Source organism: Watersipora subatra, chromosome 1, assembly GCF_963576615.1.
Source record: "Watersipora subatra chromosome 1, tzWatSuba1.1, whole genome shotgun sequence".
NCBI lineage: Eukaryota > Metazoa > Bryozoa > Gymnolaemata > Cheilostomatida > Watersiporidae > Watersipora > Watersipora subatra.
The window spans coordinates 33,041,170-33,066,469 of NC_088708.1; the positions used below are offsets into that span (position 1 = coordinate 33,041,170).

A 25,300-nucleotide genomic window follows, 5' to 3' on the forward strand; every position below is an offset into this window, starting at 1 on the left:
GACACATTCACTGACAAGTGCACTTTTTTAATAGTTTTGCTGAAGTTAGCCTGCATTGTTTTTTCTGTACAACATCTTTTTCAGATGCGATAATTGTTTACCAAGGAAAAGGGCCAGTTACACATTGTTCTCTTAGCCGTTCGATTATAATTGTTCAAGTGCGACCTGGCAGTGCAACTTAACAAGCCTAAAGAATATTGCAGGGTCGTCTGCCAATGGTAGCATATCAACCACTTTCTTGGCCAATATGCTAGTGGTCGATCCAGTCCTAGCCAATATGCGGATGTGCTTTTTACCACAGTGGAACCTTGAGAAATACAGTTTCAATTCGATCTACGTCCTATAGTAAAAAAAATTGTGTGTCAAGTAAATATTTCTCATATAAATACATGTAATATGAATTAATGCATTTAGTTCTCTGAAACCACTCCAAAACACAATTAAATTACATATAATATACACAATTTATATGTGAATAGCCGAGTAATATTACACGTTGATAAAAAAATTACTAGTATGATACATGTTAAAAAACAACTAGAAGTTCAGAACTTTGCCTACCACACTGACAGGGAGCTTGCGGCCTGTGCGAGTAGGATTTATACGTATGCAATGTCATAAACACAAAAACATCGGTTAACGTATTTCTAATACTAAACTTATTCCTAATGGGTTTTTCCGCAGAGGCAGCTATATAAATTTTCCCTTATTCTCATTTTCTGACATAATCGTCACCGAGTCATCACATCGTGTATATCAGGTATATCAGTACACGGCTTGGAAATAATGACGATGCATTTGTAAGAAATCAGCTTATTGATCGTCTGCTTGATATTGTATCAGAATTATGGCCATATTCTTTTACCAAGTGAATGACATGAATGCCACACTCATACTTTGCTATAACTTCATGTTCTGTTTCTGTCGTGATTATTTTTTAGGTTTATTCTTGTCTCTAACTTTGTCTTTAGCTTTGAGGCCCGCAGTGAATAAAAAAATATATCTATCCAAAATAAAAATAAAACTGAGCACAAACACTATGTATAACACAATGTATAACACAATGTATAACACTATGAATAACACAATGTATGTGAACGATACGGCGTCAACAATCAAACTGAATAGGTGGAGACAAGCGAATGTTCTTCTACATTGCATTCACCTCTACAATTATCAGATGTTAGGATGATCACATCTCAAGGTGTTACTGTGCATAGCTAGGCAAAGAGTAGCATAGATTGTAAAGTTGCCATAGCTTTTTTACACTTTATATTTGGTTCTAGCGAAGGTGGACACTGCAATTTTGTCAGGTTTACTTCTAGTCATTTATTTCCCTTAGTGGTCAACTCTATCATGAAAGCACTACATACTACTTCAAGAATGTAAGTCCAAGATGATTACAGGACATGAATTTCCATGTTTGAACTCGCATTGGACTATGCTTGTTTAGCCGGTTGTCTGATTTACATGTAATATTTTATAGCAATACACACAATTGATAGCCATTACTGTTTCAGCAAACCCTGTGTTTCACAGAATTATAAAGAGTACATGTCAGGACAATTTTAGTCAAAACGCCTCGAAGAATCTGTTATTAGAGATAAGAATGTCAAAGGACCGCTTCTTATTTCTTTTATTTAATATTTAGATCAAAACAAGGATCAACTGAAAAAGGAGAATCATCACATGTGCTGTTCTTTCCTACATATATATATCATATCATATATATCATATCATTTGCACGAGGAGGAAAATTGAGTCTGTTTGATGTGAAAGAGGCTCCAATAGATGATATAATGGAAAAACGCAGAGCTTCTCAGTTGCAGAACAACAGATTAAGAAGAAAAAAAATCATTAAGAAAGAGGGTTACTTCCTAGCCATTTGGAGTCTATAAAAGCAGACTTAAAGCTAATATATTCTAATCAAACGGAAGTCTAAGAGGAGTAAATAAGACGGAGTCCTCGGTTGAGTTTCCTCTTCACGTTTGATTAATTCTCAGCATCGCAAGCATTGCAGTACAGGCGACACTCTGCCAGCATGAACTTTCTATAATCTGGGTTCCTGCAGAATTCCAGTTTGTAGACGGTACAGTCTCTTTTGTTTTCGCAAACCCGTTTGGTAGTCGGGCCAGAAGCAACTGTAATAAATAATAAAACAACTCAGGTCCATAATATCTCTGTTACAATGTTTGAATCTTGCACAGAATCGTTACGGGCTCATGTTGTAGTTGGGCATATCCATAATTTATGACCTGACAATCAGAGGTTTTACTAAATTCTGTTTCTCCATTTAAAAATATAGAATTTTGAATTTTCCCATCTAGAAGAGCATAAAATTCTGAACAAAAGAATGCTACTTTTGTTTAATTTGACCAGATCTTGAGGTCAAGAAGGCTCTTTTAGGGCATGTCTGACGTGACATCACAAAAACTGATTTTTGTGAACCTATTTTCCAAGTTTAAACTTTCTGAAGTGAATAGTACTGCACATTAGACTTTAACATGGGAAATAGGCAAAGTTTCAAAGATGATTTTATGAAAAAAGTAAGGGGCTTATTGAAGAATGCAAGAATATCTATCCAAGAATGCAAATAACTGCAAAAGCTTTGAACAACGCAATGACTCTCATCTAAAGATAGCAGTTTTATCCAACTCAGCAAATGCATACTGTAATTTTTATTAATTTGGGCATGAGAGGATAGTGGGTGTTGCTCTTCTATCCATGAGTGGTCATTTTCTTTTATAATAAATTCTAAACCCGAAGGCCCTCCAACTCTATTTAAAAACTGTACTGCAAACTCCCTGATTTCTACATTGCAAGCTTTTATGACAGCCACATAGTGAGAGTTATTCCCAATCTTTTTGGTATTTGACTACAACAAGATCACCACACTTAGAGTTGTATTCAATTTTAATCACAGCTGTAACCTTTTTTGAATTTTATGAAGTGTTTTGTTTGTTGAACCGCTGACAGGTAACACGCAGCTCTTCTTTATAGGCACCACTTTGTACACAATGAATTCGTTGAGTTCTCTTAACTCCTAGGACATCCTCCCACCTTCTTAGAGAGAATTCATTTTAACGAATTGCTTCAGGCTTGATGACAATAATAATTGCGTCTGATGATGAAAATTGAGCATGACATGAATCTGTATTTTAACAATAGCCCCACCAAGGACCTATCGTCGTTCATTTCAAGCTCTCTCCCAGCTTTTTTACATGCCCTTTTCCCTGACCAATGGCAAAGAAGTTCCACTTCAACTTGAATTAAACTCTCTTTCAAACCAGCTTATGTTTAAAAAGAGGTAGCGATTTTAGAACTGCCTGACAAAAAAATGCCACCCAAAAAAAAATCCTCCCTTACTGTACTTCTGGACACAACCTCTTGATTTTCTCAAATGCAATACTCATGCATCTCATCGTACAGAGACTGTCCCAAGGTCAATAAGGTCGGATCTCATGCATCTGAGTACATAGACTGTCCCAAGGTCAATAAGGTCGGATATTACAGAGATACTATTTACAGCTGGTGTATAAACACAGCGATTCTTTAATGTACCTTGGATTACTCTCTCAACATTAATCTTGCAAATTTTGGCTCATAAGTCAAGCTGTTGGTGTAGGTAAGGCGCAAATTCATTATAAAAGCTGTCGGTAGTAGTGTTAGTTCCTTTGCATCTATGGAGACAGTATTCACCAAACAATTTGTTTCACACAGTTAAACTATAGTAGATTTCTTGAGATAATTCCCATCACAAGTTTAAAAAAAAACAGATGTAATCCTATAATCCAGATTCATAAATGAACTAAATCAATACAACTCATTAAACTAGGGGTGTCACATCACATTAAACTAGGGGTGTCACGTCATACCTATGTATGAGGTGACACCCCTATTGAACTAGGGGTGTCACGTCATACCTATGTATGACGTGACACCCCTAGTTTTGACTTAGTCATACCTATGTATGACGTGACACCCCTAGTTTTGAACTAGTCATACCTATGTGTGATGTGACACCCCTAGTTTTGACTTAGTCATACCATAGGTATGACGTGACAATATATAATCTTGTCACGTCATATATATACCTATGTATGACGTGACATCCCTAGTTTTAATATTGTCACTTATGTATGACGTGACAAGATTAAATATTGCGCTGTTGAAATTTAATGAGGCCAAGAAAGAAACTTTCTGGTATATAGATTAGTGTTATCGCCTAATAAGAAATTTATAAAAGCTTACATCTAATATTAAATTTATTCACTTTGGATCAACTTTTACATATTTTTTATGTATGATGTGACGAAAATATTTCTTTTTATATAGATCAATTTAACCAGAGACATACATTTTCAATGAAGCAACACTTTTCTGCCCTGATTTTACCAAACTTCAATATTAGCTAAAGAAAGATTTAATGAATGTATTACGAGTTAGACATTGTTAAAAAGCTGCTATAGAATCATGAAATTTTAATAAAAATCGATTTTGCGTCATTGCTAGGAAAAAATGCTCAGTTTGAGAGTCGTTGATCCAATGTTGTGAAATTTTGAACATGCATTCAAATTTCAGCTCAACTCTTGTTTCCAAAATGACCTCTGACACCCTATTTTATGGACAGGCCCAGTTGTAGTTTGATTCTAATTTTTAAAGATTTATTTGTTTTTGAATTATATCATTAAGATTTTACAGATGTAGTTTTTGAATTTCCTTGAGAAGAACTGCGCTGGAAGTGCCAATTTCTACCTAGCGCATACATAAATCAAACGATGGAATGTTGTCTTTTGAACAAGGTATCTTATTAATAGTGAGTAAGTTTAATTTGCCATAAAATAACTGGATAAGCCAAAGAGAAAGGCCCCGCATGAAAGACAGTTGGAACTGTACAAAGAGCTTATATTCAGAATTAACTCACCGCAGAATCCACAGTGGAGAGCGCAGCTATCTTTGGCGAACACAGGATAATCTGTGCACATATCTTTGCCATATCCAGCGCAGTCGTTGTCTTTGTCCCTACACACGTTTGCTGGAGGCACTACAACAGAGTTTAAAAATGTTAATATTGGAGACGCAACAATAGAGATAAAACATGTTGTTATTGGAGGTGTTACAGCAGAGATTAAAAAAGCAGTTATTGGAGTCGCTATAACAAAGGCTAAGCTTGTGGCTTATTGGAAACATTACAATAGATTAGGGATGCAGTATTGGAGTATCGGTTGCACTACAATGAGATTAAACGTATTTTTATTGTAAACACTCCAGCAGTTTATTACACTAGGTTTGCACTGAACGTTTTTAAATCAACAGCCTCTCTTTACAATACATGTTTACTTTGCTGTCTTTCCTCTAGTAAGTATAGCGAAATGATGGTTTTTTAAGCAATGATGTATCCTACAACATCTTTAGATTAGATACATTCTCCACATGAATGTTCATTTAGCAATTATCTGCTAAAAACAGTAAAAATTATTAGTTCTTCATTGTAAGTACTAACATGTAGGGCCGCCTGGACAGAGCCCACAACGCCGACGACAGTTAGCTTTAGCCCAGTCAGGATACTGGCGGCAGGTAGAGTCAGTGTAGCCTGTGCAGTCTATCGTATCAACACATGCTCCTGGAGTTGTCATGCCTAAAAGCAACAGCAGCTGAATTAGTAGAGGATGACAGCGCTTTTACTATGACTTTTGTTGTTTTAGATAGAACTTGTTACAAACTTGATACAGTAATGCTTTCTAACAATAAAATGAAAGATGAAAAATTCAATTGACATAAATTGGCTGTATCATTTAGAAATGATCTTACAGAACATTTTTGTAGATTTTATCAGGAAATATCAGTATTTTTTCTATCATTCGCGATTATTTTTGATGTTTAATGTGATCTGATTGCCGGAATGTTTCACGATTAACATCCATAAAACTTGATCGCGATGAAAACGCTCGGATCAATCGAAAGCACAAATATGACGTCTATAATTGGAAAAAGACCGACAGTATAGAGATGTGTAACACTTCAACATGAATGCAATAGCTGATATCAACTAATAACATCATTTTGCAGAGATTTTTTGGCGTTCTAATCGTGATCAAGTATTATCCATTTTTATCTAGAAACACCCTAGTAATCAGATCACCCTAGTAATCAGATCACCCTAGTAATCAGATCACCCTAGTAATCAGATCACCCTAGTAATCAGATCACCTCAAGCATGAAAAACAATTGCAAATGATTGAAAAGCAGTAATACTTTCTGATGCAATCTTTAGAAAACTTGTGTAAGTTCATTTTTAAGTAAAGCCAGCATTCATCATGCTTAACAGCATAAAAGTACTAAAAAGACACAAATGGTAGTTATAAAGAAGGTGGGAAGTAGACAGCTGCTATATAGTGACAGCTGCTATATAGTGACAGCTGTTATATAGTGACAGCTGTTATATAGTGAATAGCTGCTATATAGTGAATAGCGGCTATATAGTGACAGCTGCTATATAGTGAATAGCTGCTATATAGTGAATAGCTGCTATATAGTGAATAGCGGCTATATAGTGACAGCTGCTATATAGTGAACAGCTGCTATATAGTGAATAGCTGCTATATAGTGAATAGCTGCTATATAGTGAATAGCTGCTATATAGTCAATAGCTGCTATATAGTCAATAGCTGCTATATAGTCAATAGCTGCTATATAGTGAATAGCGGCTATATAGTGACAGCTGCTATATAGTGACAGCTGTTATATAGTGAATAGCTGCTATATAGTGAATAGCGGCTATATAGTGACAGCTGCTATATAGTGAATAGCTGCTATATAGTGAATAGCGGCTATATAGTGACAGCTGCTATATAGTGACAGCTGTTATATAGTGAATAGCTGCTATATAGTGAATAGCGGCTATATAGTGACAGCTGCTATATAGTAAATAGCTGCTATATAGTGAATAGCGGCTATATAGTGACAGCTGCTATATAGTGAATAGCTGCTATATAGTGAATAGCGGCTATATAGTGACAGCTGCTATATAGTGAATAGCTGCTATATAGTGAATAGCGGCTATATAGTGACAGCTGCTGTATAGTGAATAGCGCTATATAGTGACAGCTGCTATATAGTGACAGCTGTTATATAGTGAATAGCTGCTATATAGTGAATAGCGGCTATATAGTGACAGCTGCTATATAGTGAATAGCTGCTATATAGTGAATAGCTGCTATATAGTGAATAGCTGCTATATAGTCAATAGCTGCTATATAGTCAATAGCTGCTATATAGTGAATAGCTGCTATATAGTCAATAGCTGCTATATAGTCAATAGCTGCTATATAGTCAATAGCTGCTATATAGTCAATAGCTGCTATATAGTCGCAGCTGCTATATAGTGACATCTGCTGTATAGTGAATTGCTAGTCTTTCTAAAACTCCTTGAATATTTGTCAGAAGAAACTCACAAGATGCCTTGGGTGTGCAGAATCCACAATACTCTGCGCAGTTGGTCTTGAAGAATTGTTGAAAGTCTGTCCGTTGACAATCAGCCTTGTTGTAGTCATGACAATCTCTCTTTAAATCATAACAACTTGTGTCACACGGCTTGAACGGTGTTGGTGGATGCGTAACAACCTTTTTCGTAGGCCTCTGGATCTTCTTAGTTGTTGGTGGGGCCGGAGTAGACGGGGTTGTTGTTTGTATAATTGCTAAAAATATTTTGCATATTTAACCAAACAATTGCGAATATAATAACTTAATGTTGTTCATTGTGAAACTAGGGAAAATGGAAAGCTTCGTATCTGCCCCGACCATGGTTAGACTTCCAGTGACGATGTCCCTTCAGAACAATACTCTCCAGCCTGAATTGGCTAGTATGGATAGCAGGCCTATACACCAACATGACTGAGACTTACATAATGTTTACATACTGAGCATAGTTATGTAATAGTTGTGTGTAATAACTATGTAATAGTTGTGCATCACTGTATTTCACTGAGTGCAATCACTGGGTTTCCATGCTTGAAATGTATTCCAAGTTTCTTCTACTCCTAATCGTAGAAGTGGTAAAATCTGAATTAATTTGACGCCATTTTACTTCGCTAAATCTGTGCGAAGGCATTCAAAGTGAGACTACTACTCGGCGTCACAGAAATGCTCACCATTAATGGATTCGAATAGATAATGCCCGGTTAAACTCTTCTCAGTGGAGGTAAAAAAATCAAGTGCACTTCATTTGCACCACCACATGGGTCTCTTCTAACTACTACTGCAAACGATGGGTTGCTCATATGATGATAACGAGATCATTACCTTTTCATTTATTTTATTATGGTTTATGATTACAACATCCTGTGATATCCAGTTTTTGTTTTGATTATATTATTTATGTTGCTAATATCACACTTTCATCGTGCCTGCAAATAAAAGCTTTTTTCTTATTCAATTCAATATAGAGCTCATCATCAACATAAATGTGACTGTCATTCATGCAACCTCTGAAGTAATAACTCTATAGCATGTAGTAAATTCTGCTGCTGTTTTGTAATATATACAGGGCAGCAATAAGAAAAACAAATCACATTTTTGATCAGGCATCCTGGCTGAGTTAGTGCAACAAGTGTATGAAGTGTGTATTCAAAAGTTACCATGACCCGAAAGCGAGTCTACTTTAACGCGTTCTGTGTTACGGAGTACATCGCTAGTCTTGGAAAGGTCGATATAGTGCAACTTCGAGTCGTTGGAGTAGTAGGGTGCAAATTTATCAGCAGAGGTTAACTCCAAATCCGCTCGAAGCATGGAAACCCAGTAATAATCTAGAGTCTAAAGAGCCTACTGCCATCATCAGGAATACTCTGTTTTTACTTACGCGTTGGATTCAGTTCACTACAAAAGTTACAAAATCTGGGACAGGCAGTCAGTGCGTACTTCTTGTATTTAGGATTACAGACATCTATCCTGTTTTTACAGTCTGATATTGTGTCCTTGCATGCCTTTGGTGCTGGTAATACCCTTCTGCATCCTGGCTTACCTAAAATGTCACATTTTCCAAAGCCCTGGACATATATACCGTATGATATAGAATGTCTCTATAGATGTTTCTCTGTTTCCATAGCTTATAGAAAGGTTTTTGTCTACTGAACTACTGTAGGTGTTATATGGCTGAAATTCAACATAATTAGAAACACAGTTGAATGGTCAAACAGCTCTTCCTTATTATGTCGGTTGGACCCCCTGTGACATGTATGTTTTCTATATACTGTATGTTAGAATAGTCGAAAGTTTGCGAAAATTGCTGCCTCACAGAGATCACCAAGATGTATACTTATTTTTAACAAACTACTCATAGAGGTAACAGCAGGCTATACACTTATTTTCAACAAATTACTCATAGAGGTCACAGCAGGCTGTATACTTATTTTCAATAAACTACTCATAAAGGTCACAGCAGGCTGTACACTTATTTTCAACAAATTACTCATAGAGGTCACAGCAGGCTGTATACTTATTTTCAATAAAATACTCATAGAGGTCACAGCAGGCTATACACTTATTTTTAACAAATCACTCACAGAGGTCACAGTAGGCAGCACATTTATCTTCAGCAAACAGTCGGTATTTTCCTTCAAAGCAAATGTTGGTACCGTAACCTGCACAGTCACTATCTTTGTCCTTGCACAGACAGGGAGCTGCTGCAGTCACTGGAGGAGGTGTGAATCCTATAATATATTTTAGAAGCCATTATGGTATCAGTTAAGTCTAACATCTGAGATATATATATATACATGTATACACATATATATACACATATATCTATATATCTTATATCTTCTTCTTCTTTCTTCTATATATATATTTCTCAAAATCCTTGTGTTGGAAATCCGTCTGTTGGAAATCCGGCTATAGCTATTATTAGAACAGCTGAGCTGGACAACAATACAGACTCAAATCATGGCTTACCATCATTGGAAGCCTAACCTTATTAACTAGCTTAGTGGAGTTTCCATTGGCAATATGCCAGGCTATTAGCTTTAAAGGTACAGTTGTTTGACAAAGTTTTAAAACCTTTACAGTTGTTTTTATTTTTCTCTTAATTTATTTCAACTACACGACACACTTCTCTCATGATATGTAGTTTGAAAGTTAGAATGGCAAATATTGTTATACGTTAAATACAAATCAATTTTCTGTCCAAAGACTCTTCTATTACACGGGCAACGCCGGATGGCACAGCTAGTATACACATATATATATACACATATATATACACATATACATACATATATATACATACATCTATTCATACATACATGTATATACATACATATATACATACATATATATATATATATATATATATATATATATATATATATATATATCAGTTTCTCTCTGGAGTGACTCCAGAAAGAAACAGCAGGATACACGTATATATTCACATAACAGATATACATATATATAAATGAACATACGCCATAACAGCATATTGTCATCAAGATTAAGATGTGCTTAGTATAACTGGACATCTGAAGGAGATAGTGTTAGCTCTCTAATGACAAAACTGAATGACAGTAACATGAGTTGAGATGTCTTTTTAATAAAACCAAATCATAGATATAGCATTGACCTTGCAAACGCTTCTACAGAACACAGGCTCATTACACGAAGGCTTATTTACCCTTAATTTGTGCATGATCACAATTTGTCTTATCACATATATTCACATTTATAATAACATCATCTTTGATTTCTCAATAGTGGAGCTCAACAAAGTACTGAAAGAACTCGACATTTAAATTAAAATTTACCTATACAAGTAAGAAAATTAAAATAATGGAGAGTAAAAATCAAACCATAGCCCTATTCAGAAGCTTTATTGTGAACCCATAACAGTTATAAATGTGTGCAAATAACTCGAAATATATATGAAACACTGTTGAAGTTGAAATATTTATAGTATGATGCGGTATTTATACAAGAAGTATACAATACACTTCCAGAAATGTATTGTAAACTACTTGAAGTATATTATACACTTATTGTACAAATACAACATCATAGATTTCTTAAAAGGGTCCCACACAACTTCTTCCACAAACCTTGTGTAACGTTTTGATTTTCCTTTCTGAAGACCTAAAGCAACATATACTTGGGTGCGAGTCCAGCTATCAGTGTAAATAATTATTAGTTATGACTACAAGTTAAGCTAGTAATATTGTCACATAACATCAGCAGCTCACCGTCTTCATAACCATTCAAGTGGAAGTAAGGCTAACTTTCAATACATACATATATAGTTGCTAGGTATTTGATAAATAAGTAGACTAGCCTTGGCAAAGCTTATTGGCGAGGAAGATTTCAATGCTTTGTAAGGTCTGATAGGAGTTGACCAAGAACACATTCCTTGGACCACTGGCAAGGTCCTGGAGCTCCTGGCTGTTAATCTGGGTTCCGATTCCAATTGAAAACATTTCTATTCCGGCAGCTTTAGACACACTGTAACAGCAACAAAATGTATTGTTTGGTTTGAACTCGCTAAATACATACATGTAAATGGTTCATACAGACCTCCTACCTAAACACGCTACTCAGTTAGCGGTGAAATATTTCTGTGATAAATTCTGTGACCTAGTTTCACACAAGCTAACCATAGCTGTGCTGAAAGTAAAACTCAGACTCCATACTACACTGAACTGGTTATTCTATCAACTATGATCTAAGCGCGCAAAGCTATTTTATTTAGAGCAGTTTCAAATATCATGATCTAAAAGAAGACTATTATATGTTTCTCACTTTGCCTCATATTGTGTTCTGAATGGGTCTTTGCTTTGACCGTCTGTGAGAAGAATACCGATGTCTGCAACCGTTGGTCTGTCACCATTGGCCACTGAAAATGATTGTTCTCTCATGTGCTTTATGGCGGCACTTATTCTAGTATTTGGTCCTTTATCGTACTGCATTTTGTCGACTTCACTTTGGGCGGTTCCTTTGTTGCTAAAAAAAGTCAGTTGGCCAGAGATCTCACAGAAACAATATTATGGTGTAGAAATACATTACCTGCAAATATTGAAATGGAAGGGTGTTAGGAAAGAAGAGAATATGCAGAGCTAATGTCAGGCCATTAAGTATATACTTGTGCTGATTGAGTTCAAAGACCGTCTTGACTTTGTCATTAAATTGGATAATGGCGACTCTGTTCTTGCTGAAGTCGAGTTTTGCCATCATAGATCTCAAGAAGCTTTTAGTCAGGTTGAAGTTGGCATCACCGACAGACGAAGAGGTGTCGACGACAAAGACCATGTCAGCGCTGTTGGTCGAGCAGCCTGATGTAACAAAAACAATGAAGATTAGAAATGTTTTAATGTGTTGAAGATTGCTGCTCTATTCAAACTTCCTCTGAACTGGAATATTTATAAAAGTCTACCAGGTGTCTTCTGCATTTTAACAATTGGCAGATTGCCAATGAAATTTGCATCTAAAAACATGGCGAGTCTGGCCTAGCGTGCTCTGTGGCTCTGCATTTGGCGACAGAAGCAGGCAGTGATTCAGTGCATTTGTAGCTTCAATGTTTTAAAATTCCAGTTTTAGTAATCTTTGCATGAGTTTTAAATTTTAATTGATAATAATACAACATTCGTGAATATGAAATGTTGCTAGGGAATGTACTAATAAATTGAGTATACTATAGTGAAAGTGTAGATGCGCAAGACTGTTGTTGGGTACAAATGCCAGATATCAGACAGATGAATGGATGTAAAAGGGTGAGCTTGTGACCCTAAAAGCAGACACTTACCTGAGCTTGGTGTAGTGGCTTGGGCCAGTTGAACTGCAACTGAAATAAAAAAGCATTTGTGTAATTTATTTTTATCTGAAGTTATAATTGATTAGTGTAAACATTAATTTAATTTTAAAACCAGCCTGCAATATTCAGGAAAAAGTTTTTTAATGTATATGCAAAATTTAATTGTAATTTTATTAGTTTTAAAGTAAAGAAATTATTATCGTGATACGAACACTTTACTGCACAATATCCCTTTGTGCATATTTGCCTGGCAGAGTCTCAACATGTAATACTCAGCATATAACACATTAACAACATTTATTTTTCATGACATAAATGAAGCTACAGGATGAACAACCAGTGCTCAATATATTTCAGCTCAGCTAGAATCTACTACCATAAGGTATAGCTAGTATCTACTACCATAAGGTATAGCTAGTATATACTACCATAAGGTATAGCTAGTATCTACTACTATAAGGTATAGCTAGTATATACTATCATAAGGTATAGCTAGTATATACTACCATAAGGTATAGCTAGTATATACTATCATAAGGTATAGCTAGTATATACTATCATAAGGTATAGCTAGTATATACTACCATCACGTATAGCTAGTATATACTACCATAAGGTATAGCTAGTATCTACTACTATAAGGTATAGCTAGTATATACTATCCTAAGGTATAGCTAGTAAATACTACCATAAGGTGTAGCTAGTATATACTATCATAAGGTATAGCTAGTATATACTACCATAAGGTATAACTAGTATATACTACCATAAGGTATAGCTAGTATATACTATAAACAGGCATTGCTACTATATTCGACTATACGCTATAGTTTGTATATGCTGCGTACAGGTATACAAAGAGCGAAAGTGTATTAAAAAGTTGCAAGTTTAATTTTATAGGTTGAAATATTTTGAACGTTAAAATTGAAAGTTAAAATTGATTTTGAAGGTTGAAGTTAAAATTTTGAAAGTAGATGTGTATAAGATATATTATAACAACACATATCTTAATCAAATAATATCATAATATGAAATAATTTATGATGCAGTAAGCTGATAAGATACTCAAACTAGGCAAGTGTTCAGCTTTGTTGAAGTAGAGAATTTAATTACCATGGCAGGCTTTTTTGTTAAATGTATCCTGGACAGTTGCAAGCTTGCTGAAGTCTTGGTAACTAAAAGAAAGGGTTGGATCAGATGCGATGGTTTTGAGCTCAGCCAGATTTGCTCCTTTTACTCCAACAGCGAAGACTGTCACTCCTTTGTTGTGCAAAAGCGCTGCACTCTGTTTGGTAGCGGTCTCCGAGTTGCTTCGTCCATCAGTTATGACAAATAAGATATTTGGCACACCAGGCCTACAACAGTTGGTTAAATTTCTAAATCTAAATTTGCCAATTTCTGCCCTAAGAACAATTTACACGGCAGCTCGTGCAGAATATTGTTAAACGGAGATGGTCGACATTGATTTGCCTGCAAATTTACCTCATTCCCCTCCCTGGCTGTAAGAGAGTCGTTCTTGCTAAGTCAAGTGCCAAACTTGTAGCCGTTCCACCTCCAGACTTCTTTGCTTTTGGTATCGCATTCAAAACGTCGACTTTATTTGTGTATTTGTTAAAGTCAAACTGGATCGATGGTGCTCCGCTGAACTCCATAAGGGCAACTCTTGTTTTACTTGGTCCGATGTCATATTGACCAACAACATTCTTCGCAAAATTCAAGGCCTGAGAACGAAACAGTAAAACATGATAACTACTAACATACCGTTATAATAACTAATAACAGATTGTTATGGTAACTATTAACAGACTGTTATATTAACGACTAACATACTATTATAGTAGCTACTAACAGACTGTTATAGTAGCTACTGACAGACTGTTATGGTAACTATTACCAGACTGTTATATTAATGACTACCATACTGTTATAGTAACTACTAACAGACCGTTATAGTAACTTACTTTTATGTTTATTATCAGTGATTAAATCATTTATGAAGCGTAAACTTGGCTATCTATGTTTTCAAGGAATGTGCTGCCAAAAACATAGTAAACAGGTGTGATACGCTACCACAAGGTATGTATGCAGTTATGCTGTGCTGCCATAAGGTATGTATACAGTTATGCTGTGCTGCCATAAGGTATGTATAATGTGTTGCCATAAGAAGAGTATATATGTATGACAATGGTATGCTTTTTCTAAGCCAGTGAGTCACAAATGAGAAAGAGTCAACAATCAAACCATATATTGAAGATCTCCTACCTGAGTCCATTCTGTAGATCCGACGCTGCCACTAGCATCAACAATGAAGGCGATGTCAGCGATGGCAACGCATGTTTGTTTTGTGGGTGCTGGTGGGCGAAAGGGCGTAGTTGGTGCAAGCTTGACTGCCACTGTGTAAAGTATCAAGATAGCATGTTCTAAGTGTCTCTTACCCACCTCATCATGTAATTCTGCTTACATGTCTTACAATACTTACAACACCTGTCAACATGATGCTTTTTAAATGTCTAACAACACTTGCAACACCTGTCAACATGATGCTTTTTAAATGTCTAACAGCACTTGCAACACCTGTCAACATGATGCTTTTTAAATGTCTAACAGCCCTTGCAACACCTGTCAACATGATGCTTTTTAAATGTCTAACAACACTTGCAACACCTGTCAACATGATGCTTTTTATATGTCTAACAACACTTGCAACACCTGGCAACATAGCACTTTTTATATTTGTAACAACACCTGAAACACTTGTCAACATGATGATTTTTATATGTCTAACAACACCTGCATCACCTGCAAGACCTGTCAACATAGCACTTTTTATATTTGTAACAACACTTGTCAACATAACGCTTTTTTTTATGTCTAACAACCCTTGCAACATCTGTCAACAGAATCGTTTGTATATGTCTAACAACACCTGCAACACCTGCCAACATTTTTTATATGTCGAATGCTTCATGGTGCATTAGTTTTGTCAACTAATTTATTGTTGGCTCAAATTTTTAGTTAGCTTGCAAATTCATTAAAATATGTGTAATTTTTGCTCACAACATCTTTGTTAAACTTTTATAGAATCTAAGAATAGCTCATCTACTTATATATCTATATATTCTATATCTATATATATATATTTCTCAAAGTATGTCGTTTGTCATTCCGGCTATAAATGTAGCTATAGCGCACGCTGATTATTTTACCGATGCGGCCATGACTGTTACGACACCCCTGTTAAAAAATATTTTTCGTATGGTTTAATTACTATATCCGGTTCAAGGCCAATTCTTCTCGTGCGGACATTTACATTGTCTCTGTGGGAAGAATCTTCGTAGAGTAAGAGTTTCTCCGTATTCAAAGTTTTGATGGATAGCTGGTATACCATAAGGTATACTACCATATGATGGTAGTATACCTGGTGGAACAGTAACCTTTTTTATACACACACATTTCTATGCAATAACTGTTATTATCAATTCTACATATTCAGGATTTTTATTTTGTTTTCTCAGTTCGTATTAATTGTATAATTACCGAATCATATTTTATTGTAATCGTAGAAAAACCGACTTAATTCAGCTATTACTTGCTAATTATTTCACATTTATGTCTAAATTTTTTTAATAGTCGTTTTATTTTTTTAAGTTTATTTGACCTGAACGAAACATTTTTCTCATGATATGAAGTTTGAAAGTTACAGTTGTTTGACAAAGTTTGAAAACCTTCATAGTTGTTTTATTTTCTTTCTCAAATTATTTCAACGACACAAAAGGCGACAAAACAATTTTCTCATGATATGTAGTTTAAAAGTTAGAATGGCAAATGTTGTTATATGTTAAATACAAATAAATTTTCTGACCAAAAACTTTTTTATTACTCGGGCACTGCTAGTATATCCATATAGCTAGCTATCTGTATCTATATGTATCTAACTATATATATCTATATATATATAATATATATATATATATATTTAAGTTACTTTAGTTTTACATATTAGGTTGCTCAAATTCATTGGGCAATGAAACTTACCCAATTAGGAATAAATTTTTTATGCAAAAACTTTTGTTATTACCCGTGCAATGTTGGGCATTCTGAAAGTTGTATTATATACGAAAGTATTACCAAGAATGTAATGTAACAGGTCGATGGTATGACTCGTGTCATACGGCAGGACTCATTCATTAGCTTCATTCCCTTAATACTGGGGCTTACATTGTGGTATACCTCTTCTAATATTACTAGATTTTTAAAACTCATGCACGATGACTCGCTAAAGCACTGCCTGTTTCAGTTGTAGGACATAGTGCTAGAACACGTGATAGACTGTGACATACCTTCACAAGCTATCTTATTAAAGGCGGCTTGAACGGTGGAAAGTTTGCTGTAGTCGTTGTAGCTAAAAACAAGATTTGGTGCAGAAGCAATTTTATTCAGTTCTGCGACATTGGCCCCTTTAACTCCTATAGCAAAAACTGTTACACCGGCAGCGTGCAGCTGTTTAGCAGAGTTTTCAGTGGCGGTAGCAGAATTACTCTGTCCGTCGGTGATAACCATCAGTATGTGGGGCACTTTAGGTCTGAAATGAATTGAAACATATTTTGTTGCAAATATTAAAGGCATAAATAAGCTTTGGCCTCTCCCTGTAACAGGTGATACAGAGCAGGTTAGCTTTACATTAAACACTAAACGACAGGAAAACTGGAAAGGAAATATCTCACTCAGTAAAAACACTGATTTTTACAAGTCCACTGAATAGAGAACAAGCATACCTCATGCCACTTTTTGCCTGAAAGAGAGTGTTTTTAACCAAATTCAGTCCATTAGAGGTGTCAGTTCCCCCATTGGACTTCTTTGCATTTGTGATCGCGTTCAGAACATCAGCCTTCTTGTTGAACTTGTTGAAGTCAAACTGCACTGTAGCTTGAGAACTGAACTCCACTAAACCAACCCGTACTTTATTTGTTCCGATGTCGTATCCATTGGCAATGTTTTTGGCAAATGTCAGTCCCTAAAACACATAAACACATTCGGAAAATGCAGAATAATTTAAGTAGCTTGTCGACAGGTATAGAGTTATGCAAATGACTTGTGGACACTGATTCAATCTTTTTACAGCTGTTTTAATTTTAGTTGAACTGCTTGACATTGTTAAACAATACTGAATTGGAATAATGGCTATTTTAGCAATCATGGCTATATAAAGGATCGGTGGCATTTTTAAGGAATAATGGCTATATTGACGAATATTAGTTATATTATCCATTAGTCATAGCATAAATCCTTTACTTTACAAACATATTCTAAGACTCACAACTACTGATCATACCTGATTCCATTCGTTTGTATCGACACTACCGCTGGCATCAACTAAAAACCCAACATCGGCCGATCTGACTACGCAGTTCGGAGTTGGCTTCACTTGGCCCGATATCTGCACAATGCCTACAAAAAATACTATGAGTTTTGCATGTCTTTTCATTACAAAGACGGTCTCTTTTAGTTGATATTTTTGAGTACGTCAACAAGTCTTCATATATATATATACGTGAAAATTAACAGATCAATAAATCAATAAATCACTAGAAACAAAAATAATTTACAAAACACTTAGGTGTTGTTTTAGACAAGCTTACTGCTAAACAGAAAATAGACATTTTAAGTAGAACATCCAAATTCAGACTGGACTATTATAGTTTTTGTAAATAATATTCTATAAAATTAGTCATAAAACAGGAAGAATTATAAAGGTATAATATATAACCATAAATGAATGAAACTAAGAAATCGTGCAAGCTACTTGGATAACTCAGAAATTATACAGCAACACTAGATAGATTCCATTACAAATTACTCTGTATTCTGGCAGACTTGCAGTTGAACAATAGTAATAATAATATTAATAATAATACTAATAATCATCAGATTGTTACAAAACTAAGCTGGTCAATACTTGCGAATTCAATCAATAAGATTTCAATAAAAAGTAATATGAGGATTCATTCATAAACTAGGAGAGTAAACTCACATAAAGACACAACTAGATAGCCTTAACAATCTTATAAGTAAATATTGAGAAATGCTTTGTCCTGTTCTCTACTGACATTCTAGCTATATTATATTATTATATATTATATTAGTCGTTGCCCATCGGTCTGTTCACCTTTATGTCAAAAAGCAATCTTTATTTTTTGATTGGCAGAATTATTCTGAGGCTTCAGATGGTGGCCGATTGGTTCAGTTGATGGGAGTGTCAATCTGATAAGCTGAATGCGTTAGGTTTGAGCACCGTGTTGGATAACATTTTAGTCGTCTCACAAATCGCGTGTACTGACTTTTGCGAATGCTGAAAGTTTACACATTTAAAATGACTGTTAATGTCACACAAAAATAAAAGTATTTGACATCCATGCGACATTTCATCATTTTTGACACTTTAACATAAATTTAAAAGTCGCCGTTTATTAACGATGGATCTTTGAATTTTCTTAAACAAATTTCTAATGAAGCTGATTTCAGACAAAACAGAATTACAATGGAAATTGTAGATGTCCAGCAAGACCACTCATTTCAACATATCAAATAAACATGAATTATTTCTCAATCTTCAATTATTAAGGTTTATGAATTGAGAGATCAGTAGCTATTCCGAAAAATAGCAGTATCTATCATTCAATTAATTTTTTATTAATATTTGCAACAAATTATGAATGTGCTTGGTCATCGAGTTTCTAGTTTTTTGAAGCATCTTTCATTATAGTTTTATTTACGTTAAATAGAGAGGATATTAGAAAACCTGTAATTAGTATAACTTATTAAGCATAAATAATTGCACAAAGTTTAGGCAAATAAGTTTAGTCTACTAGATGTCAAATGACACTCACCGCATGCAGCAACGAGTAAGAATGCAGCTTGAATCGGTTGCACCATCGTGCGACCTTGTAACACCAACTGTTTTCAGCAACTGAACTTCGTCTGCTGCGAAACATTTTATTTGTTATGTTATCTTTCTGCTTACGTCAACCACGTTAGCAACGCAGCTTATCAAATATGTTTCCTAGACAACTTCGACGAAAATCTTAGTAAAAATCACGTAATGTAAACAGCAGAAGATAATAAAAGAGCAAAAGATAAGGAATACATTAACGTAGCCTTAGCCAAGAACTTTTATCTGTGAGGCGTCTGCTCGCTACATACTGCTGGTTAATTAGAAAAACTTTGGCGATCTAGAGGAGAGATAAGGAGGAGGTATTAAAGCTGCTCCTCTTAATATAAGATAACAATGACGTGGCTGTTTGGAGTAAGCAAGAAGATTGCTAGAATGCAAACAATCAGCCTCGATTGAACACCATGGAAAACTTGGATTTCATGACCGAGTGATCAGAATATTAAAAATTTGGGTAAACATGGCTTGCTATATTTTTTAAGATAATATGCATTCTTTAGGCTGAAACTGGAGATCAAACATAACCTAACAGTGTGCGACAAGCTATGAATTGGAAATAGCAATTATTAGAATAGTCAATATTAAAGAGGTAACCAGGTTCCTAAAATGACTGACTTGAGACAACTTTACCAATATTAACCAGGTTCCTAAAATGACTAAATTGAGACCACTTTAGCAATATTAACCTGGTTCCTAAAATGGCTGACTTGAGACCACTTTACCAATATTAACCAGGTTCCTAAAATGACTAAATTGAGACCACTGTACCAATATTAACCAGGTTCCTAAAATGACTGACTTGAGACAACTTTACCAGTATTAACCAGTTTCCTAAAATGACTGACTTGAGACAACTTTACCAATATTAACCAGTTTCCTAAAATGACTGACTTGAGACCACTTTACCAATGACCAAAGACCAGGTTCCTAAAATGATTATAAATGTATAAATGTGTCTTTCTAAGATATTAGTTGAGTTTTTATGTGTATAAATCTACAAGTGAGACTACCAACCACTTTTTAGGTCACTCCTCTTTTATTATTTCAACTTCTGAGTATAACTCAATATGTACCTTTTCTCAAGTCTACTCAATGTGTACCTTCTTCACAGGTATACTCAGCATGCAATTTTTCCATGTCTACTTTCACGAATTTTTTATTATTTGTAAGACATTTCTTTCAAAACATGTAAAAATTTTATTTTTATCAAATATATAAAATATAAATAGTGAATAGAGATACATGCACGTGTTAGAAAGAGTTAATCCATATCAGACAGATGTTCGTATCTAGTCAAAGATTAACTCTATTTAAGAAGTAGAGGACGGAATAAGGAGACAAATCATAGGGTAAACATATAATTAGATAGGAAAATATAACATATATTTGGACGCAAGTAAACTCAACAGTTTGTAACCTGTAAAACTATCACAGTTATAATAAAAGCTTACTGTTTGAGACTGTAAAAAAATGTAAACTGGCTGGATAGTCCAAGTATCCCATACGGCGTATTTAAAATACAAAGATAATCATTAGCCAAACTAGCTAAATTAATAAAGATATCATCCTATTGGACAGCCACTCCCTCATCTAGTCATTAAACCTTCAAAGTTTGCATTTACTTTTTGGACTTTTTCTTGCTCATAGACATGGGGGGAAGAGAACTGGCATTGCTCTGTTCTGACTGAGCTCTCGCTATATGCACGCCTGTTGATTTTCTTGGTGTGTCCGAGTGCTTAGCTAACTCCTCTTTGCAAGCAGCGATAGATTCAGTAACGCCCCCTCTTTGAGTCCGCAAGGAGACTAGCTCATCTCTTAGCGTTTGCACTGATTTCGTTAGCTGTTTCACAGAAACCGCAACGTCTCTATCATGGGCACCAGCTGGTAAAGTGTCCAAAAGAGCTGATTGTTCCATAATCTCCCTCTCCAATTGCTCCACGCGATCCTAGAGAAGTGTGCAGCATGTTAAAGCAGGTGCTTGCTATTAGCTATTAAACAAACAAGCGATAAATGCCATGCAACATGGTAATAATATGTCAACCTACTTGTTTCTCAGCAATAGCTGTGCTGAGGTTCACAAAATCAACATCTAAAGAATCTAGGCATTCTTCACAGTCTAAGGCGCTGGCAGCTTTTAGTTGCTTGGAGCTGGGCCTTTTTGGTTCACTTTCTTCACTCAAGTTTACAAACTTGTTCCACATCGCCTGGCCAGTCATATTAGATAAGACGTCTGGCCTTACCTGCACCAGTTTGCGAGAGAGGAAAGTGTCACCTGAAATAAAGTATTGACATTATACAGAGCTCTGTGTAACCATGCACTCTTACAAGATGATATGATACCGAAAGACACAAGCGAACAAGCGTGATACTAAATGACACCCGCAAACGTGTTTGATATCTAATGACACTTGCAAACAAGTGAGATATCATGAGACATAGAAAATCAAATAAAACGAATTTGGCTTCACCCTATGGGAAAAGCATAGAAATAACTGAACAGTGTGCTAGCTGGTAGAGCTTACCGACTAGTTGAGTCAGCTGTTTATCTACTTGTCGTTCTGTGCCAGTCTCTCTGGCAGCAGCTGTGCTATCTTCTGCGTCGCTGAGATATTGCTCAAGCTTATGACTTATAGCATAACGATTGTACTTGCTGAGTCTGCAAAACATGATCAGCAAATGTTGTGTCCTCCTCAAAAAGACTTTATAAAAAAGTTTCACTCTATGTTCAGCATTAAAATGTAAAGAGAGTGGTGTTTGACCAGAATTATGCAAACTACCCATAACTTACACAAATTTACAACAAGGTAACTAATATTGTAGTAAGGCAGAATCAATTGCTCTTGGGTGCTTTCTCACCACACAGGAGTTTCCATTTTAATTGTAATATTAATATGATATATATATGTATATATAAAATTTATTCATGTAAAACCTTAGATAAAAAACAACTTCATTACTATTAGTTTCATGTCTGTTACGCAGACAATCATCAGATAAAATTTTTTTGGTCCAACTGAGTTATATATGTAAGAGAGGTGTAATTACTATAACGACTGATAGCTATGTAATTGCATTTCGTAGTGTGTATTTAGTAGAATGTCGGCATGTGGAAGCTAGCTCGTTACGCTTGTTGAGTGAGCTCATTTCTGGTTTTGTGAGGATGATGTACTTTTCTGATATGCACAGGTTACAATGCTTAGTGGCTGGGTCGTATGGCCTTGCGTGTTGAACGATTTTCCATTTAATTGTATACGGTGTGTTCAGGTGTGTTAAGCTCTGACCACTCATTGAGCACTATCTGGCAGCTTTGACACACTACATTGGAATATATATGTATATATATTTATTGAAAAATGCTGGCATGTAAGAACAACTGTAATTCCATTAGTCATTGGGTCACTGGGCGCAATAACACCTGCGCATAAAATTTGGCTTGCCTAGATACCAGCAGCAATAAACTTAAGTGACTTGCAGAAAAGTGCACTATTGGGAACAGCTAAGATCTTAAGGCGAGTGCTTAAACTCCCAGGTCTCTGGTAGAAGACCTGAGTTAGAGAGAAACTCCCACCCATATGGGTTAATCCGAGTGAGGAAACAATTTTTTATATACATGTACATGTATATATAAATATATACACACATATATTATATATATACATGTATACATATATAAATATATACATATCAGTATTATTGCTGTAGAACTATTAACATTTTTTGTCCAGTTTTGGAACTTGAAGCAAACTAGAATACAATTTTAGAAAATCTTGATGGAACATGATGTCATGATTCAAGGTCAAGGTTACACCTTGCTTTAAAAATCGCTTTGCAAATGTATGCAAAATGGTTCATTGTATTAAACAAAATAGACAACTTTTTTAAAGTGTATGTTTGCTAACCTTTTCTGTAATCTTTCTTTCGTGAAAAGAACGCCTTTTTCATTTGTAGAAGGAAGCAGAGTGAGGTCCAGTAAATCTTCAACAAGCTTTCCTTTTTCCTCTTCATTGTAGCACTCACCAAACAATTCTTGTAAAATGGCTGTTAGAAATGCAAAAGAATAATACATGTATATTATAACACTACATACAATGTAATTCAATGCACCTCCATTTACTCTATTCACAAGTGTCAGCAACTGGGAACATGGGTCTGCAAATGGGACATGGCATTAATGATTACTGAGCAGGTGTTCCAAATGCCATATCTGAGCAGGTGCCTCCTCATTCATATCAGTAAGGTAAAATGTTTACTTTGACAGATTAGATGAGCAAAAACCCCTATGAGAGCAATAGTTAAGGTTACAAAGTATCACGAGACTCCGAAGTAACTTACCCTTTGCAGCTGAAAGTGTGGTTGTGTTGCTTTTGTCTCTGAGGCTATGCGCTGTTTCAGATTGGAACCTGTACCTCGTAAAGAAGAGGTCTCCACTGAGCACGGCAAGAGCCTTGTGAAACTCACGAAGAAATTCAGGCTGGCTATCATCTCTCAAATCCCCTGAAAGTCATTGGTAGAAATTTTGGAAATGAGATTTCATTATCCTCACATTATGTTCTGTGGGATAGTAGAACGTATTGGTTGTTTTATTGTTTGTTCTCTATACCTAAATTATTTACTGAATTCTCAGGACTTTTCAATCTTTCGGGAACCAGATTACGAGTAGCGACAGATTACGAGTAGCGACAGATTATGAGTAGCGACAAATTACGAGTAGCGACAGATTACGAGTAGCGACAGATTACGAGTAGCGACAAATTACAAGCAGCGACAAATTACGAGTAGCGACAGATTACGAGTAGCAACAGATTATTATGAGCGGTGACAGATTATGAGTACCGACAGATTACGAGTAGCGACAGATTACGAGTAGCAACAGATTACGAGTAGCGACAAATTACGAGTAGCAAAAGATTACGAGTAGCGACAGATTATGAGTAGCGACTTATTACGAGTAGCGACAGATTACGAGTAGCGACAGATTACGGCTAGCGACAAATTACGAGTAGTGACAGATTACGAGTAGCGACAGATTATGAGTAGCGACAAATTACGAGTAGCGACAGATTACAAGTAGCGACAGATTATGAGTAGCGACAGATTACGAGTAGCAACAGATTACGAGTAGCGACAGATTACGAGTAGCAAAAGATTACGAGTAGCGACAGATTATGAGTAGCGACTTATTACGAGTAGCGACAGATTACGAGTAGCGACAGATTACGGCTAGCGACAAATTACGAGTAGTGACAGATTACGAGTAGCGACAGATAACGAGTAGCGACAAATTACGAGTAGCGACAAATTACGAGTAGCGACAGATTACGAGTAGCGACAGATTATGAGTAGCGACAAATTACAAGCAGCGACAAATTACGAGTAGCGACAGATTACGAGCAGCAACAGATTATTATGAGCGGTGACAGATTATGAGTAGCGACAGATTACGAGTAGCGACAGATTACGAGTAGCAAAAGATTACGAGTAGCGACAGATTACGAGTAGCGACAGATTACGAGTAGCGACAGATTACGGCTAGCGACAAATTACGGCTAGCGACAAATTAC

General features: G+C 35.7%; 2 protein-coding genes across 2 annotated transcripts in view; both read right to left on the reverse strand.

The window, feature by feature from the left end:
- Positions 1–1,624: 1,624 nt before the first annotated feature.
- On the reverse strand, positions 1,625–19,733 carry LOC137397855 (collagen alpha-6(VI) chain-like). The gene is made up of 17 exons (XM_068083977.1): positions 19,678–19,733; positions 18,123–18,238; positions 17,566–17,804; positions 17,131–17,372; positions 15,053–15,183; positions 14,273–14,511; positions 13,904–14,145; positions 12,782–12,820; positions 12,122–12,311; positions 11,782–11,982; positions 11,318–11,484; positions 9,561–9,707; positions 8,858–9,019; positions 7,455–7,697; positions 5,504–5,638; positions 4,925–5,044; positions 1,625–2,141 (listed from the first exon to the last, which is right to left on the reverse strand). The coding sequence occupies exons 1-17, from the start codon at positions 19,721–19,723 to the stop codon at positions 1,993–1,995; spliced, it is 2,808 nt and encodes a 935-aa protein (XP_067940078.1). The 5' UTR covers positions 19,724–19,733; the 3' UTR covers positions 1,625–1,992.
- Positions 19,734–20,989: 1,256 nt separating this feature from the next.
- The window catches only part of LOC137386781 (uncharacterized), a 168,532-nt gene continuing 164,221 nt past the window's right edge, over positions 20,990–25,300 (reverse strand). Inside the window, 5 exon segments of the mRNA XM_068072928.1 lie at positions 20,990–21,684; positions 21,785–22,011; positions 22,262–22,395; positions 23,639–23,777; positions 24,072–24,233. Of these exon segments, the coding sequence (XP_067929029.1) occupies positions 21,358–21,684; positions 21,785–22,011; positions 22,262–22,395; positions 23,639–23,777; positions 24,072–24,233 (989 nt within the window). The 3' untranslated portion in view covers positions 20,990–21,357.